General features: G+C 38.5%; 1 protein-coding gene across 7 annotated transcripts in view; it reads left to right on the forward strand.

The window, feature by feature from the left end:
- The first annotated feature begins 1,779 nt into the window (after positions 1-1,779).
- Positions 1,780-17,750, forward strand: part of NKTR (natural killer cell triggering receptor) — a 44,150-nt gene continuing 28,179 nt past the window's right edge. For 2 of the 7 annotated variants that reach the window (XM_044934241.1, XM_044934243.1), the window contains exons 1-7: positions 1,893-2,079; positions 2,209-2,289; positions 13,642-13,716; positions 14,274-14,381; positions 15,604-15,648; positions 16,496-16,510; positions 17,431-17,518. In XM_044934241.1, coding sequence (XP_044790176.1) covers positions 2,232-2,289; positions 13,642-13,716; positions 14,274-14,381; positions 15,604-15,648; positions 16,496-16,510; positions 17,431-17,518 — 389 coding nt within the window. In that variant the 5' untranslated portion in view covers positions 1,893-2,079; positions 2,209-2,231. Of the gene's footprint in view, positions 1,857-1,892; positions 2,080-2,208; positions 2,290-13,641; positions 13,717-14,273; positions 14,382-15,603; positions 15,649-15,954; positions 15,983-16,495; positions 16,511-17,430; positions 17,519-17,750 lie in introns of those variants that run through there. The other 5 variants (XM_006051798.3, XM_006051801.3, XM_044934242.1 and 2 more) reach the window with 4 other exon arrangements.

The raw sequence follows: 17,750 nt of genomic DNA on the forward strand, positions 1-17,750 counted from the left end.
TCAGCTCTACAATGGAGATAACAAAAGTAGTATCTGCCTCTTGAGGTTATGAGGTGGAGATTATGTGGTTGGGAGCTGGGCATGGTAAACATTCAAGTGTGTTAGCTGAAGGCTCTGGCCCTTTTCAGAGGCCCCGACCCATTCTGTCATCTGTAGGATTCTATCCCATCATTGGTCTTCTCTGTTCTCTATTATTCATGTGGTTTGTGCTTGTACTCTATGCCAGGTAGGCTGCTGAACAGCCTGATCTGATCAGCAAATATGGTAGGTGCTGTGCAATGTCTTTAGTTTTGCATTGCTATGCTATGCTAAGTCACTTCAGTCGTGTCCAACTCTGTGCGACCTCATAGATGGCAGCCCACCAGGCTCCCCCGTCCCTGGGATTCTCCAGGCAAGAACACTGGAGTGGGTTGACGATTTCCCATGAAAGCCTGGATTTCTAGCAATGCTGGATTACAGGTCCACAGTGAAAACCATCAGCTGGAGTGCGATGGCAGCTGCCCCCCACTCACGTTATTAGACAGCTTGAACGCTTGAAAATCTGTCAAGGAGGTAGATCTCACGTTAAGTCTTTTTACCACAATAAAGTAAAAAGGAACGAAAGCAGAGTGCTTGCCAGATCCTGGGTAGAGGGGAGAAGGAGAAGTCATTGTTTAAATTGGTACAAAATTTTAGTTTTACAAGACGAAGATTGTCCTGTGGCTAGATGGTAGTGACGGTGGCACAACAATGAGAATCTACTTGGTGCCTCTGAACAATAAGCTAAAAAAAGTTAGAAGACCAGTTTATGTAAAGTTAAAGTATATATTACAATTTTAAGAAAATAACGGAAAACAACAACCACCCAACAGTGTGGCCCCATGGTAAGATAAATCAATGTAGCAAACTGAGCGCAGAAATAGAATGGCACATATGTGGTCACAAAGCCAAGGTAATTCAATGTATAAAAGACAGTCTTTTCAACAAATGGTGGTGGAACTACGGTATATCCTTACGAGAAAAAAAAGAACTTCAGCTTCTACCTGACACCATATCCACAAATGCTGACAGATCATAGACGTACACCAAAAAGACAGGGTTATAACCTTTCTAAAAGGAAACATAGGAGAAAATCTTCATGAGCTTGGGGGTAGGCAGAGATTTCTTACACAGAGAAGCACAAACCATAAAAGAAAAAGTTGATCAAATGACTTCATAAAAAATTAAAAAACTGCTTTCCACAGCCACTATCAAAACAATGAAAAGGCAAGAAAGACTGGGAGAAAATATTCACAATTACATAAACCTAGCAAGGATTTGTATTCACAATATACATACATCGTTTAACAATACGTTATTATACAGAATTCTTGCTTTCTATTAGACGAAGAACATGATTAAAATAAGGGCAAAGGTCTTGAACTGACAATTTAGAAAAGAGGTAGAATCGCCTTGAACACTATGCCCATGACGCTGGACACCAAAGCGGAAACGCACGTACAACTGTACCTAAACGGCCTTTGAAGTGAGACAAATAGTCTAACAGGATAGGGTCATAACCACTCCCTGAGTAAAAAGAAAGTCAAAACTGTCAGTCTACCGATCCTCAAGGACTTGATTCTCCAAACTCTTGCAGCTATGGACAATAAGGAAGCCTCGCGATATCTGCAAATACTTTGACACGGCCCTCGAGAAAGGACAACAGGAAGTAGAGAGCGCAGGCGCGTCCGGGGCTCCCCACAGTTGGCGACTGATTGCAACGTAAAGGAGGAAAGGCGCGGAGCAAAAAAGAACCAGCTCAGGTATAGGAGCGCGGGACTCGAGCTCCCAGGCATTCCCACGTAGGCGTAGCCTCTACTGTTAACCACCGCCTTCGAGTACGTGCTCTCGCGGTATTTGTCCCGGCTCTCGCGGGGTTTAGCGTGGCAATCAGAGACCCGGCCGGGGGGCGGGGGTGGCGGTCCGTTAGTGGCGTTGGCCTCCGGCCGCGGTGGCAGCGCTTTCTCCTCTGTCTACTGGGAGGTCTCAGGCTGGAGGCCATCCAGGTGAAGAGCGCGGCTGCATGTGTGTGCGCACTCCATGGGAGCCGGGAGGCCTGAGGTGAGAGGGAGCCGGTCTCGACCTCCGGCGCTGTCGCGACAGGCCTGCGGGAGGTGACTGAGGCGCGGGCTCCGCCCCAGCCCCCGCCCCAGCCCCCGCCCTGACCGCTTTCCTCTCCATCTCTCCCAGCTTTTGCTGCCGCCTCGGTCGCTATGGGGGCGCAGGACCGGCCGCAATGCCACTTCGACATCGAAATCAACCGGGAGCCGGGTGAGCCGGGCCACTGGGGAGCCCTGCGGGGCCTTGGCTTGCCTTGGGGAAGGGGAGGGGTCTACCTTCATCAACCCTCCCCCAAGCCTTTTTGGGAACTGGTAGGCGCAGTCCGTACTCCCTTTTCTCCTGAGGGAAAATCTGTGGAGAGGAGGGTGGTCCGGATACAAACTAATTCGGAGTCCAGGCCTCGTCCTGCCAAACTCCTTGCCCCCCTGCACCCCTCCTGAGTGTTCCTGCCCTGCCTTAGCGCCAGGAAAAGGGGTGCGATCCTTTTGGACTTTGTCTCTCACAATATCTCTAAGGAGCAAACACTCCCAATTTCGATTTCTGGTATCTCGCTCTGGACTATGAGCTTTGGACTCGTACGTTGTATATTTTCTAATTCTTGTGCATCATTAATAGGTTAACTTTGCTTTTATTTTTCCTTAAGTGTCTTTAGCCATAATTCCTTGGTTCATGGGGTAATGACTTAGTACAAGTCTTGGGTTGTAAACCAAAGCATTTAGTATCAACAGACTTGCAGTGTGTGTTCTCTTCCATTACTGTTTTCTTTAGGGAATCCAGCCATTCCTTGGTATATTTTTTTGAAAATGAGATATTTTCTTCTCAAGGATAGTTAACTTCATTCTACGTAGCAGAGCGTGAAAGATTCCAAACAGTTTTCTTAGCCTTTTTTTCTTTTTTTTTTTTTTTTTTTTACCGTGACAGAAGTTTTAATTGGAAGCATGTATACAGTCTTTCTGCAGATCTTGTTCAGCAGATTGTGCATGCTACTGTTCTAGACTGAGAATATAGCAATGCATAAAACAAAGGCCTCTCTTCCTTGTAGTTTATATTCTGTTGGAGGAAGACAGACAATAAACCAGAAAAAAAAAAAAGTGTCTTGTAATAGGGGTACTGTTTTAATAGATTGGTCAGAAAAGGACATTTTGAGAGGATGACATTTAAGCAGACCTGAAGGAGACGGTGAGGGTGTGGATATCTCAGAGAAGAACCTTCCTGATAGAGGAACAGATAATATGAAGACCTTGACGAAAAAGTGTACCTTCTTGTTTGAGGAACAGAAAGTGTAGTAGCTTCCTTGACTTGATGAGAAAGCGTACCTTCTTGTTTGAAGAGCAAAGGAGGCAACTGAGTAGCACAAAATGAGTAAAGGCCAGAGTAAGAACTTTGACTCCGTGAGATAAAATGTTGAAAGGTTTTGAGCAGAGGAATGATGTGGTCTTAGAAATTTTTGTTGCATTCTCTCTTCATCTTTTGAACCTTGAGGCTAGTGAATTTTCGTTTTGAATAAGAAGGCTTATTTTTTTAAGAGTTAAAAATAGCATAGTCCTGGAAAGTAGAGGTCAAACAAAGGTTCTGTAGCCCTGGAAAGTACTCCTTATCTTGTACATATTCATATCCTAGTTTCGCAAATAACTTTTGTCGTGAAACATCTCCAGAATGTGTTTGGTAAATGTAAAATGAACTTTGATCCCCAATATTATAATACCGTTCTGGTAGAAGGGACTAGAACTCTTGAGAACACTGAACTGTATATAAAACAAGGAATGCTTGCATTGTTCTAGGTTGAACCAGTTGATAACTGGCAATTTCATATGGTTCAGTTTCATATATAATATTGATATCTCTAGCACTTTTCAGTATATTATCTAAGTAGTAGGTACTTAATTTTTACACAGCTTGTAAGGATCTCTTCAGTTGTTTGAAATGAGGTGTCCTGCTTTGTATTATTTAAACTTTAGTATGTATGTCATTTAGTATTTATTCAAGTAATAACTCTTGTCTTCTCTAATAGTTAATAATTCGCTTGATACAAAGTAATATCTTTTATTTACTTTGATAAGTAAAGATCCTTTAATGAGTAGCTATGTTGTCCATATTAATGAGAGATCACTAAGTACTGATAAAAATTGATTTGAACACAGCAAAGTGTGTATTTTCCATTACTATAAATGGAAGTTTGTATATTTTATAGCAAACAAATGAGGCTTTTGAACTGTAAGGCCACCAAATGAATGCGAGTATATATTAAAAGAGGAATATCTTTAAATTACGTGAGTATAGTTACAGAACTATTCATGTTGTTACTTTCTTTGACTTTTGGTGGTTTGTCGCTTTTAAGCAACTAGCTCATTTAATCTTTAAGTTGTCAAACAACATCGTCCTTTAATTTAGTATCTGTGAGATCTATAGTAATATCACTTTTATTCCTCATGCTGATAATTTGTGCCTGTTGTCTTTCTTTCTGTGGCCAGTTTGGCTAGGAGTTTTATCAATTTTACTGTTATTTCAAAGAACCAGATTTTCATTTCATTGGTGTTTTGTTCTCTTTTCTTTTTTCAGAGGTTCTGTTTATTTTTTCTGACAGGCAGGCCCACCCTTCTTTGATTAAATATTAGTTCTCTCTATAGTTGTTACTGCTTGGTTAAACTGAGTACCTTTCAGGGCAGACATGAAATAGGAATCTACCTTTTCCTTCTTTGGTGCTTCAGAAACTTATCTTGCCCTTTTCAGATGTTGTATCAAGAAGTGGAATATTGGAGCCCAGGGGAACAGGTTTTAGATATCTGGTGCAAACTGATTTAAGCCAGTTTAGTCAAAAATGGCTGTTAAGTTTTTAGAGCATATCAAGGAGTCACCAATAAGTTAATGGCTGTAGATTGCTTTTGTCACAACCTTGCTACCAGGACATAGTGAAAACAAGTCACATTTGCCATATGTAGATGTTGACAAGCAAGTATACACACATAAAATCAGTTGTATAAGTCTGATGAAGTCATTTTCAGTGCTCCAAGTACTCTTTATGTGGAAGATTTCTGGTCTTGAAAATTGTCATGCGAATCTTTTAGTTTTGTGTACCAGAATCCTCTTAAATCTTGACTAGACCCAGGACCTTTTTGATGAACCCAGTCTGAGGTTGCACTCCAAAGGGTGACTCCAGATTTGTGTCCTATTAATGGAAGGGTATGGATTATCTCCAAATGTTTTTATTCAGTCTGTATGTTCCAGACATTACCAGTTTGCCAATAAAAACATATTTTAAGCATTCATTTTACTGATTACTATTTGATTAGAGATAAAGATAGCAAAAGCAGTATTAGAAGTCACCTCTGGAGTACAGCCTTTGATTTATCACTCTGCTTGAGGCTGTGTGTTTCTTAGAGGCCTGAGGTGTAGTTTTAAAATGAGAATGTCTATGTAAGGTATTTTTGAAAAATTATAGTTGTAGTATATTACATTATAGTAGTATAATGGTGTAGACCTTTTTTTGTTTTCAAACCGGGAGATGCTATCATGAGACCAGAAGTCAAACTCCCAATTTTTTCACTCCCATTTCTGTTAGTATTCAATAGTTTTTCAAAGGCAGAGATGACACAACAGATTGAATGCAGAAGCAAATAGGAAAATCTATCTTTTATTACATTAGACATGAAATAGGAAATCTCATGAAATGAGATTTGCAAAAATGTAAAAGATGACACACATTAAGTTTTTTGTTCGTATTTCAAAATGTAAATTATTAAGAAACAACCTATATTGGGCTTCCCTGGTGGTTCAGTAGTAAAGAAACTGCCTGCTAGTGCAGGAGTCATGGGTTCAATCCCTGGTCTGAGAAGATCCCACCTGCTGCAGGACAACTAAGCCGGTGGGCCACAGCTACTGAGCCTGTGCTCTAAGGCCTAGAAACTGTAGCTACTGAACCCCATGTGCCCTAGAGCCTGTGCTCCTCGACAAGAGAAGCCGCTGCAGTGAGAAACCTGTACACTGCAACTGGAGGCTCGTCCCCTCTTGCTGCAACTAGAGAAAAACCTGTGTAGCAACAAAGACCCAGCACAGCCAAAATTAAATGCATAAAATTATTTTTTTAAAAACCATATTCAAATGTCTTTATAAAGTCTTCAGTAATCGTTTAGCATATAGAGGGATTCTGAGACCAAAGAGTTTGAAAACTGCTGGTATAGACACATGCTTTCATAGAACTCAAGCATTGGGTTTTATCTGCAATTGTTTTAAACTTTTTGTTTGAATATAATTTCATGTTTATAGGAAGTTGGAAAGTAAAAGCAGTAAAAAGAATGCCAATCTATTCTTTACCTGCTGCTAAGTCGCTTCAGTCGTGTCCGACTCTGTGCGACCCCATAGATGGCAGCCCACCAGGCTCCCCTGTCCCTGGGATTCTCGAGGCAAGAACACTGGAGTGGGTTGCCATTTCCTTCTCCAATGTGTGAAAGTGAAAAGTGAAAGTGAAGTCACTCAGTCGTGTCCAACTCTTCATGACCCCATGGACTGCAGCCCACCAGGCTCCTCCGTCCATGGGATTTTCCAGGCAAGAGTACTGGAGTGGGGTGCCATTGCCTTCTCCGATTCTTTACCTAGATTCTTTATCTAGATTCACCTATTTACATTTTATACCATTTGCTTTATTAATCTCTCTCTCTCTCTAAACGCACAATTTTTTCTGAATCATTTGAAGGTATGTTACCCACATCATGGCTCTTTACCCCTAAGTACATGCATGTATTTATTAAGAATAGAAATATTCATTAAAAGAGTCTTAAACATTTTAAAAATTTTTTCAAAGAAAAGAAAGGGGTATTCTCCAACATAACGACAATGCAGTTGTCAACTTCATAAATTTACATGGATACAATACTTTAGTCTACTATCTCTGTATTCTGTTTTTGTTGGTTGGCCTAAAAAATCATTTATATCATTCTTTCCCCTCCAGTACAAAATTCTAGTCTAGCCTCAGATATTACATTCAGCTGTCAAGTCTCTTTACCCTCCATTTCCATGGCTTTTGTCTTTTATGAGATTGACATTTTAAAAAGATACAGTCCCCTTCTTGAATAGAATGTTACTTATTTTGTATTTGTCAGAGGCTTAAAGTGGTGTTGGAGAAGACTCTTGAGAGTCCCTTGGACTGCAAGGAGGTCCAACCAGTCCATTCTGAAGGAGATCAGCCCTGGGATTTCTTTGGAGGGAATGATGCTGAAGCTGAAACTCCAGTACTTTGGCCACCTCATGCGAAGAGTTAACTCCTTGGAAAAGACTGATGCTGGGAGGGATTGGGGGCAGGAGAAGAAGGGGACGACAGAGGATGAGATGGCTGGATGGAATCACTGACTCGATGGACGTTGGTCTGAGTGAACTCTGGGAGTTGGTGATGGACAGGGAGGCCTGGCGTGCTATGATTCATGGGGTCACAAAGAGTCGGACACAACTGAGCGACTGAACTAAACTGAACTGAAGTTGATTTTCCAAAATGATGACCAAGGTGTTTCTTTAAAAGAATGCTTGACTTTAGAATTTTGTTTATGTGGGCCTCAGAACAATGTCATAAAACCCTGGCAATTTATCAAAATAGGTAAAATGGATGTTTTAGCTTTACTGCTCAAGGTTCACATGGATCAAAGAAACTAAAAATGTGTTCTTAGTAAACACTATAGAGTATTTGGAACTGAAACTGAGAAACAAGTTTAAAGAGGAAGACAAATGTTTGAGTACTGCTTATGACCTAGGGAAAGCCCTCTGACCTCTTTGTAAATGGAAGTGCTGCTGCTTCTGCTGCTGCTGCTGCTGCTAAGTCGCTTCAGTCGTGTCCGACTCTGTGTGACCCCATAGACGGCAGCCCACCAGGCTCCTCCATCCCTGGGATTCTCCAGGCAAGAACACTGGAGTGGGTTGCCATTTCCTTCTCCAATGCGTGAAAGTGAAAAGTGAAAGTGAAGTCGTGTCTGAGTCTTAGCGACCCTATGGATTGCAGCCCACCAGGCTCCTCCGTCCATGGGATTTTCCAGGCAAGAGTACTGGAGTGGGGAAATGGAAGTACTATAGAGTCATTATTGTGGTTCTAAAGTACAGCAAAATTTGCTTGTATTCAAAATTAACCTTTAAACTTTAGATTAATATCCAGAATAACTTATACTTTGAGATAGAGCAAGGCATATGAGACCTGATTTGTACGGGGCCAAGAGAAATGAATCTCCCATCTCAAGCGTGCCCTGGGTCATAAGCTTGTGAATACAGTGACTCGGTGACTCTGGATGCAGTGGTTTGCTCCATTTAAATGATTTCTCCCTTTTGTATGTACTCAAACTAATAAGACTTCAGTGCAGTATTGCTTGCATGGTAAGGTTCTTAAAAAGAGTAATTAAATAATACAACCACGTGTCTTAAAGATCATATTTTTAAAATGAATTTATTCTAATCAATTAAGGAGCACAATTTTTCTTAGCCAGATTACCGTTTGTGTTGTGACACACATAGCAAGTAGGGGAACTACTGTGTGGGAGAGAAGGATGGTGAGCAGCACTGCTGTTTTGAATTATTCTCATCTATTTAATAGTTACTTGAAAGACCACAAGGAGGGTTATGCTAATGACAGTGCTGAGAAAGGTCAGAGTGAGGTGTGATCAGTTGTAGGATTTCCCCAGTGATGTTTAAATGTTATAAGATATTCTTATAACTAAAAGCATGCCTTTATCATTGATACTCCTAAGATAAAAAATATTTTTTACTAGAACCTGAAATTCCTTGTCCCCAGCTCACATTGTCCCATGGAAACAGTTGTCTTTCTATGTGATTTTTTGATAATGCAGTGTTTCTTTCAGTTTTTTCATGTTATTGCAGAGCTGCCTGTATTTGTAAAGAACCTAGCACAGCATGTGACACACTTGTTTTTAAGTTGCTTTAATTAGTGCATTTGCGTGAAGGTGAGCTTGAGCACTGAGCTCATGTTCAATTTTAGGGCAAAGGCTTGTTACCATTTCTGTAAGCAAGAAGGTTCTCCTTCACCCCCTTTTCTCCTTATTTTTTTATAAATTGGGCCCAGAGAATCCCAGTAATAATCACAGGCCTGGTTGAAAGGTCATGAAGGCAAATTCATATGGATTTTTTTAAAAATTAAATTTTTTTATTGAAAGATAATTGATTTACAGAATTTTGTTGTTTTCTGTCAAACCTCAACATGAATCAGCCATAGGTATACATATATCCCCTCCCTATATATCCCTTTCCTCTTGAACCTCTCTCCCATCTCCTGCCCCATCCCACCTCTCTAGACTGATACAGAGCCCCTGTTGAGTTTCCTGAGCCATACACCAAATTCCCGTAGACTGTCTACTTTACATATGGTAATGTAAATTTCCTTGTTACTCTTTCCATACATCTCACCCTCTCCTCCCCTCTCCCCATGTCCTTAAGTTTATTCTCTATGTCTGTTTCTCCATTGCTGCCCTGTAAATAAATTCTTGAGTACCATTTTTCTAGATTCCATGTATATGTGTTAGAATACAATATCTATCTTTCTCTGACTCACTTCACTCTGTATAATAGGTTCTGGGTTCATCCACCTTATCAGAACTGACTCAAACGCCTTCCTTTTTATGGCTGAGTAATATTCCATTGTGTATATGTACTACTTCTTTATCCATTCATCTGTCGATGGACATCTAGGTTGCTTCCATGTTCTAGCTATTGTAAATAGTGCTGCAGTGAACAATGGGATACATGTGTCTTTTTCAATTTTGGTTTCCTCAGGGTATATGGTAAGAGTGGAGCTGGGTCATATGGTGGTTTTATTCCTAGTTTTTGTAAGGAATCTCCATACCGTCTTCCTTAGTGGCTGTATCAATTTACATTCCCACCACAGTGCAAGAGCATTCCCTTTTCTCCACACCCTCTCCAGCATTTATTGTTTGTAGACTTCTTGATGATGGCCATTCTGACCGGTGTGAGGTGATATCTCTTTGTAGTTTTGATTTGCATTTCTCTAATAATGAGCAATGTTGAGCATCTTTTCATGAGTTTGTTAGCCATCTGTATGTCGTCTTTGGAGAAATGTCTGTTTAAGTCTTTTTCCCACTTTTTGATTGGGTTGTTTTTCTGGTATTGAGTTGTATGAGCTGGTTGTATATTTTTGGAATTCAATCCTTTCTTACTTGTGCCATTTGCTATTCTCCCATTCTGAGAGTTGTTACGGATTTTTATGGGGACTTTGAGAGGAGAAAATTGGCTTCTTAGCACTATCCTTTTCCTTCCTTTTCTCTGCCTCAAATCTCCATGTGAAATATACAAAGATTTTTCTCCTTTTTTGCCTTTAACGTAAGATGGTTATTCCTTGTCTCTTACCTCTTACTTCTGTTTGAATCCCTGTGCTTTTCAGCTATTTTTCTACATTTGTTGGTATTCATCTGTCAGTGTTGTTGCAAATGGAATTCTGACAATGGTGGATGAACTACATGTCCAGTATGATTCAGAATTTTTTTTTAACAGTTCTGATAGGTACATCATTTAGTTTACATTCTTTAGCAGTGTTCTTAACCTTGTACCGTAATACTGCACCCAAAACAATTTGGTTTTGTTCATGTTTTTTTCTTTTGCTCTTAACAACACAGTGCCATGGCAGAGACAGAATTTCTGCTCTAACCATTGCCCCATGAGTGTGAAAGGTCAATAGAAATTTTGTTTCTTCATCAGGTTAGAGGGTAGCGTATTCAGTTCAGTTCAGTTCAGTCACTCAGTCGTGTCCGACTCTTTGCGACCCCATGAATCGCAGCACACCAGGCCTCCCTGTCCATCACCAACTCCCGGAGTCCACTCAGACTCACGTCCATCGAGTCAGTGATGCCATCCAGCCATCTCATCCTCTGTCGTCCCCTTCTCCTCCTGCCCCCAATCCCTCCCAGCATCAGAGTCTTTTCCAGTGAGTCAACTCTTCGCATGAGGTGGCCAAAGTACTGGAGTTTCAGCTTCAGCATCATTCCCTCCAAAGAAATCCCAGGGCTGATCTCCTTCAGAATGGACCGGTTGGATCTCCTTGCAGTCCAAGGGACTCTCAAGAGTCTTCTCCAACACCACAGTTCAAAAGCATCAATTCTTCGGCACTCAGCTTTCTTCACAGTCCAACTCTCACATCCATACATGACCACAGGAAAAACCGTAGCCTTGACTAGATGAACCTTTGTTGGCAAAGTAATGTCTCTGCTTTTGAATATGCTATCTAGGTTGGTCACAACTTTCCTTCCAAGGAGTAAGCATCTTTTAATTTCATGGCTGCAGTCACCATCTGCAGTGATTTTGGAGCCCAAAGCAGTAAAGTCTGACACTGTTTCCACTGTTTCCCCATCTGTTTCCCATGAAATGATGGGACCAGATGCCATGATCTTCGTTTTCTGAATGTTGAGCTTTAAGCCAACATTTTCACTCTCCACTTTCACTTTAATCAAGAGGCTTTTTAGTTCCTCTACACTTTCTGCCATAAGGGTGGTGTCATCTGCATATCAGAGGTTATTGATATTTCTCCCGGCAATCTTGATTCCAGCTTGTGCTTCTTCCAGCCCAGTGTTTCTCATGATGTACTCTGCATATAAGTTAAATAAGTAGGGTGACAATATACAGCCTTGACGTACTCCTAACACTAGAGGGTTCATAATTGTCTGTAAAGGAGAAACTAAAAATATTTGAAATTTTCATCAGTTTTCGTGTGGAGGCATAAGACTTTGGGGGAAAAAACTCTTTATTGAAGTTACTATAGTCCTAGAGAAAAGATGAAGTTTCAGTTGTTTTAATTATATCTTTTATTCTGAAAAACATCTATCTTAAAGAGATTCCAAAGACCTATGTATGTTGTAGTTTGAAAAGCTATATGATTTTGAATTTTGACACCCACCTAGCCAGCCATTTCTTAGGGATTTATGAGTGATGGAAATACTCTGATAAGAGTATTAATAAATTATTTTACATAGAATAATAAATTATTTCTATGTAAATACAAAGAATAGTACTTAATATTACTGATATTACATGCATTTCCTAAAATTCTGAAATGTTTTTAGATACATTGCCATCTTCCTTTTTGCTTTCTTAACTTTCTCTTCATTTCTTTAGACATCAAGATCAGCTAGAAGGTTTTGAAATTGCATTAATTTGACTCCAGCACTCGATTTGACAGTGCTGACATGGGAGAGTCTTCTTATATGATTCCATTCTTCTACTTTTTATCCTTTAAGGTTGTTTCTTACACAGTAACGTTGTTTTGTCCTCAGAGTGAGTGACTGACATGGCCAGGAATAAAGTAAAATCTTAGTGACACAATAAATCAAGGCATTTTGTGTCTACTGGATTATGCTTGATCCAGTTAATTTTGATTTATTCTACAAGCCTTGACTATGTACAAATGTTCATAATGGAAAAGCTTTTATAGAATAAAGGGAAAAGGAACTCATGGAAAATGGTTGTAATTCAAAATTCCCTTTATTTTATTGACAGGAGGGCAAAGTTGAAACAGTTTTTAAAATAATATGATTTGCCCCTTGTACTCTCATGCACAAGGTGAGTTTTCCAGACATTACAGAATATGTAATGATGTCACTGCTCTGACAGCTGATGAAACAGGTACCTGAGTATTCTTGTTTTGAAAATTTCTGGGTTTTAATTTATAATACAGTAAATATCAAAAATATAACCCATATTTTAAAAGCTTTAGTCATTTTTGAGAGTTTAAAGGAGTCCTGAGATGAACAGATTTGTGAAACACTTCTCTCTCGGCATGAGAGGCATGCTGAGTTCCGTCTGACTCTTTGCAACCCCATGGACTGTAGCCTGTCAGGCTCTTCTGTCCATGGGATTCTCCAGGCAAGAATACTGAGAGTGGGTTGCAATTTCCTCCTCCAGGGGATTTTCCCTGACCCAGAGATCGAACCTGAGTTTCCTGCATTGGTAGGCAGATTGTTTATTGCATAATTAAGTCGAATTTGGAGACTTGCTCCTATTGTTTCTTGTTTGTTTGTTGATTAGTTTTTAGGAACCATAACCTATTCTCGTTCTGCCCTCTCGGAATTTAATGTGAGTTTTAGTTGTGAGTGACAGTTCAGGGGTTGGCTGTAAACAGTTCTTGCATAAAGGTAAATGTAGAGGACAGAGCTTTCTTCTACTAGTACTAGCCCAGAGTGACTGTCTTATGATGTGCTGTCATCACTGGAGGGGCTTAGGCGTAAATCAGACAACTGTTATTGAGAATATCTTTAAAGATTAATAGTTCAGGTAGGAGATATACTAAGAGAGATCTAATAAAATAAGGTCCTGTTAAAAGACACTTAAAATCCCACAGTTCTGGACTGAATTCACTTTGGTTGCATGTGAATCCTAATGCTAATAAATATAGTATGGTTCTTATTAATTGGTATTGCCTAGTTAAATTCTTTTCCTGTTGAATCTCTTAAAAAAATTAAAATGAATGATAAAAATGGGCCTCTCAATCTGTTTATTTTCTTTATTTCTCCCATATAAATGTGATACATTTAATCAACTTGCTTACCTGTTTTTTCATGTGTTTTATTTCAGTTGGTCGAATTATGTTTCAGCTCTTTTCAGATATATGTCCAAAAACATGCAAAAACTTCCTTTGCCTATGCTCAGGTAAATGAATTATTCGATTATTTCCAATGAGAAGTCCTGGCTTAAAATTTTATCTTGCTTAACAGAATAGCTGTTTTCCTTAAAAAGTAATGGATTGTGAAATGAAAAATAAAAAATATTATTTTCACTGATAAGTCAGGGAAGCATTTCTTAAAGAGAGGAGAAAGAAATGGTCTCAAAAATTAAAAAGGAAGTACCACCATATGTAATGGAATCTTTATGCATTGTAGTTTAAAAAATAATAGCATGTATTCAAAACTGATTTATTTTGATAGAATTTTACAGATTTTAGTACTTTGAATAAATTTAGCCTTCCAGATCTCACAATAAATTTACGATTAGAGGATAGAGAAGCAGAACATAATGACGTTGTTGTTACATGTAATTGGATTTATATTTTTAAACAGTAGATAAAATGGGGAGGAAAGACATTTATAATGTTGCTTATGTCTTAGAGTGTCCTACACAAGGGAGGAATTTGACAAAGAGCTAATTGAATGGTTGTTCCCATGGAAGAATATGTTTGTAGCTAAATTTCATTTCTTTTTTTTTTCCAGGAGAGAAAGGCCTTGGGAAAACAACTGGGAAGAAGTTATGTTATAAAGGTTCTACATTCCATCGTGTGGTTAAAAACTTTATGATTCAGGGTGGGGACTTCAGTGAAGGTAGAGCTAAAAGTTATGCTCTTAATAACTGTATTAATTCCTAAAGCACCTCATTATTTTAATTGTAAATATTGTGTCACAGTGTGATGTAAATATTAGATGGTCAGTGAATAGTTGTTGGATGAATGAATGTTGTAAGCCAAGAATGTATCAGATCAGATCAGATCAGTCACTCAGTCGTGTCCAACTCTGCGACCCCATGAATCGCAGCACGCCAGGCCTCCCTGTCCATCACCAACTCCCAGAGTTCACTCAGACTCACGTCCATCGAGTCAGTGATGCCATCCAGCCATCTCATCCTCTGTTGTCCCCTTCTCCTCCTGCCCCCAATCCCTCCCAGCATCAGAGTCTTTTCCAATGAGTCAACTCTTCGCATGAGGTGGCCAAAGTACTGGAGTTTCAGCTTTAGCATCATTCCTTCCAAAGAAATCCCAGGGCCAATCTCCTTCAGAATGGACTGGTTGGATCTCCTTGCAGTCCAAGGGACTCTCAAGAGTCTTCTCCAACACCACAGTTCAAAAGCATCAATTCTTCAGCACTCAGCCTTCTTCACAGTCCAACTCTCACATCCATACGTGACCACAGGAAAAACCATAGCCTTGACTAGACGAACCTTTGTTGGCAAAGTAATGTCTCTGCTTTTGAATATGCTATCTAGGTTGGTCATAACTTTCCTTCCAAGGAGTAAGTGTCTTTTAATTTCATGGCTGCAGTCACCATCTGTAGTGATTTTGGAGCCCAGGAAAATAAAGTCTGCCACTGTTTCCACTGTTTCCCCATCTATTTCCCATGAAGTGATGGGACCGGATGCCATGATCTTCGTTTTCTGAATGTTGAGTTTTAAGCCAACTTTTTCACTTTTATAAAAAGCAAAATACTAAGAGGTTTTTTGTTTTGTTTTTATGCAGTTTTAATACAGTTATTTGGTGAATACCCTCTAGTGAATGCCAAAGTATCGTTCAGTTGGTTTTATTCTTTTAGAGTTTTGTCAGTGTTTGAAATAAATGGGTTGTGGGGATAATTTTTTAAAATAGTTTTTATTATAATGGAATTGGATTTATAGTTTAAAAATGAGGTTGATTGAGGATTATTAGAATTTTTATCATCTGCAGGAATTACAAAGTGGTAGCTCCTTCAGCAAATTAAAACCATAAAGAGTAATTTATGTATATTAGTATTTTTTTAGTTTTCATCATTGTTTAACATAGCTCATTATTTTCAGGTAATGGAAAAGGTGGAGAATCAATTTATGGTGGTTATTTTAAAGGTAAGGCTTAATATTTTATTGTCTTTTGTCTCATTTCTGATATAAAGCAAGTTTGATCATGTACTTTTAATGAGAAGAGGTTTACTTATAGTTCACTTTTTGCATGAAACTAATGCTGCATGAAAATACTTTATTTGCATGAACTTGGGGATAAATTATATTGTAATATATAACTTTTAATTGACAAGATTAATTAAGGCTAACTTTATGGTTAAACATGACTTTCAGCATGGAGGTTAGGCAACTATATACATGAAAACTCCTATCTTCCTGCCTAAAACTGTCAACATATTCTTTTGTTTATAGAGAATGTGGTCTTTTGCAAAATGAAAAGGTAAGAGAACGAAGCTCAGTAACACAAACTCCAACTCTTTTCCCTTGCACCCTTCCTAATAAATTTATGGAGAGTCTGGGTCAGGTTGTGACTGGATTTCTTATATTGCTTGAAGACTTGGAAAACTCTGTATACTATTTCATACATGCATCTGTATCTTTTTTCTTTTTCCAATGGGTTATTATTTCCACGTCAGGGTAAAGAGTCTAGTTTTTTTTTTCTTTTCCCCTCTAAGCCAAACAGTGTCTTTGAATAAAAGTTGGTATTTCTTCCTTTCTCAAAGGTTTGTATGTTTTCTTTTGTATACTAGAACTATATGATTGTGTTTTATTCCTACAGTAGTATTTGCATAAATCTAACTATTACACTTGCCCCAAAAAGCCTTAGAAAAGTCAGTTGCAGAAATTTATAATGGGATCCAGTATTACTAGGTTTTAATGCCATGATAGCTTCAGTGTTATAATAGTCTTTTATATTTCTTTTGGGGAAAAATGGATTACTACTCTTTTTCAGAAGCCTGTTCCCAAGGTAATCTTTTTTTTGTTTTTGTTTTTTAAGTTTTCTGTGTTTCTGTTTGTTTAAAAGAAAGATTTGTTTGTATCAATGTTAAAAGGAAACTTAAATTAGTTTTCAGGATACTTCTGCTGGAATTAAATCCATCTCTAAGTGATCTTTATGACAGAGGTTTTCCTTTGAACTAGTAGCAAACAGCTCTTTAGCTGATTCCATTAGCATGTAGCAATTTGAAATTAATACTGTAGGCCACTTTAACATTGTTGTTGCCTGTGGCAGATACTTGTATGTATATCTTAAAATTGAATCTTGCCATTAAAATTTTTGTATTTGCAGGGCTTTCTTCCTTAGATAGTTTTTGATCCTATTGATTAGAATCTACATACTTGATTTAATTAGGCATGTCTCTAAACTTACTGTAATATTTTGGTTAGGGTTGGTTTCATCATCTAGCAACAATTTGATTGAGTAATAAATTTACCATATAGAAATTAAGCACATAAGAGGATTATTAAAGCTCCCATGAATGGTGCATTATGCAGGATGATTGGAAATTTGGAAGAAATGAGCTCTACTATAAAGATTTTTTTTTTTAATTTTCTTGGTAGTTTTCCCTGAAAGTTAATAGTTTAAATATCATTTAGCCAAAGTCTGTTGGTACTAAAAGTGACTGTTCTAAGGCTGTTTGTATAAAGTATTAAATATATGTTCTTTTTCTCAAGGCTAAGTAGTAAATAAGTAGTATCTGGGTTTTGTTTTTTTTTTTTATGCTTTTGTTATTTGATTAGTTAAGAGAATTTTTTTCGAAATAGTCACGTATCTGTACTGACCAGAAGAGGAATTTCATCCTTTGCTTTCTATTTACTACTTTGAACATTACACGTTAAAAGTGGCTTATAATTGGAGACTGACAAATTTGTGTTTTCTTCAAACAGATGAAAACTTTATTCTCAAACATGACAGAGCGTTCCTTTTGTCAATGGCAAATCGAGGGAAACATACCAATGGTTCCCAGTTTTTCATGTGAGTAGGCATAATTCAGAGATGAGCTTTTCCTAAACAGAGAAGCGCTGTTCATGAGAAAGATGGTATCCTTGATCCAAATTTACTACTAGGTTCTGTCAGCTTGAGTTTTATTATGTTATAGTAACTGGTAAGCTCTTAACAGCCATCTCAGTATTAAGAATATATCTTGGATTTGAAGGATGGTACTTAAAAGGCATAACTTGAAGATGTAAATTATTCTGTTGTCATC

The sequence above is a fragment of the Bubalus bubalis genome, chromosome 21, assembly GCF_019923935.1.
Source record: "Bubalus bubalis isolate 160015118507 breed Murrah chromosome 21, NDDB_SH_1, whole genome shotgun sequence".
NCBI classification, from domain to species: Eukaryota; Metazoa; Chordata; class Mammalia; order Artiodactyla; family Bovidae; genus Bubalus; species Bubalus bubalis.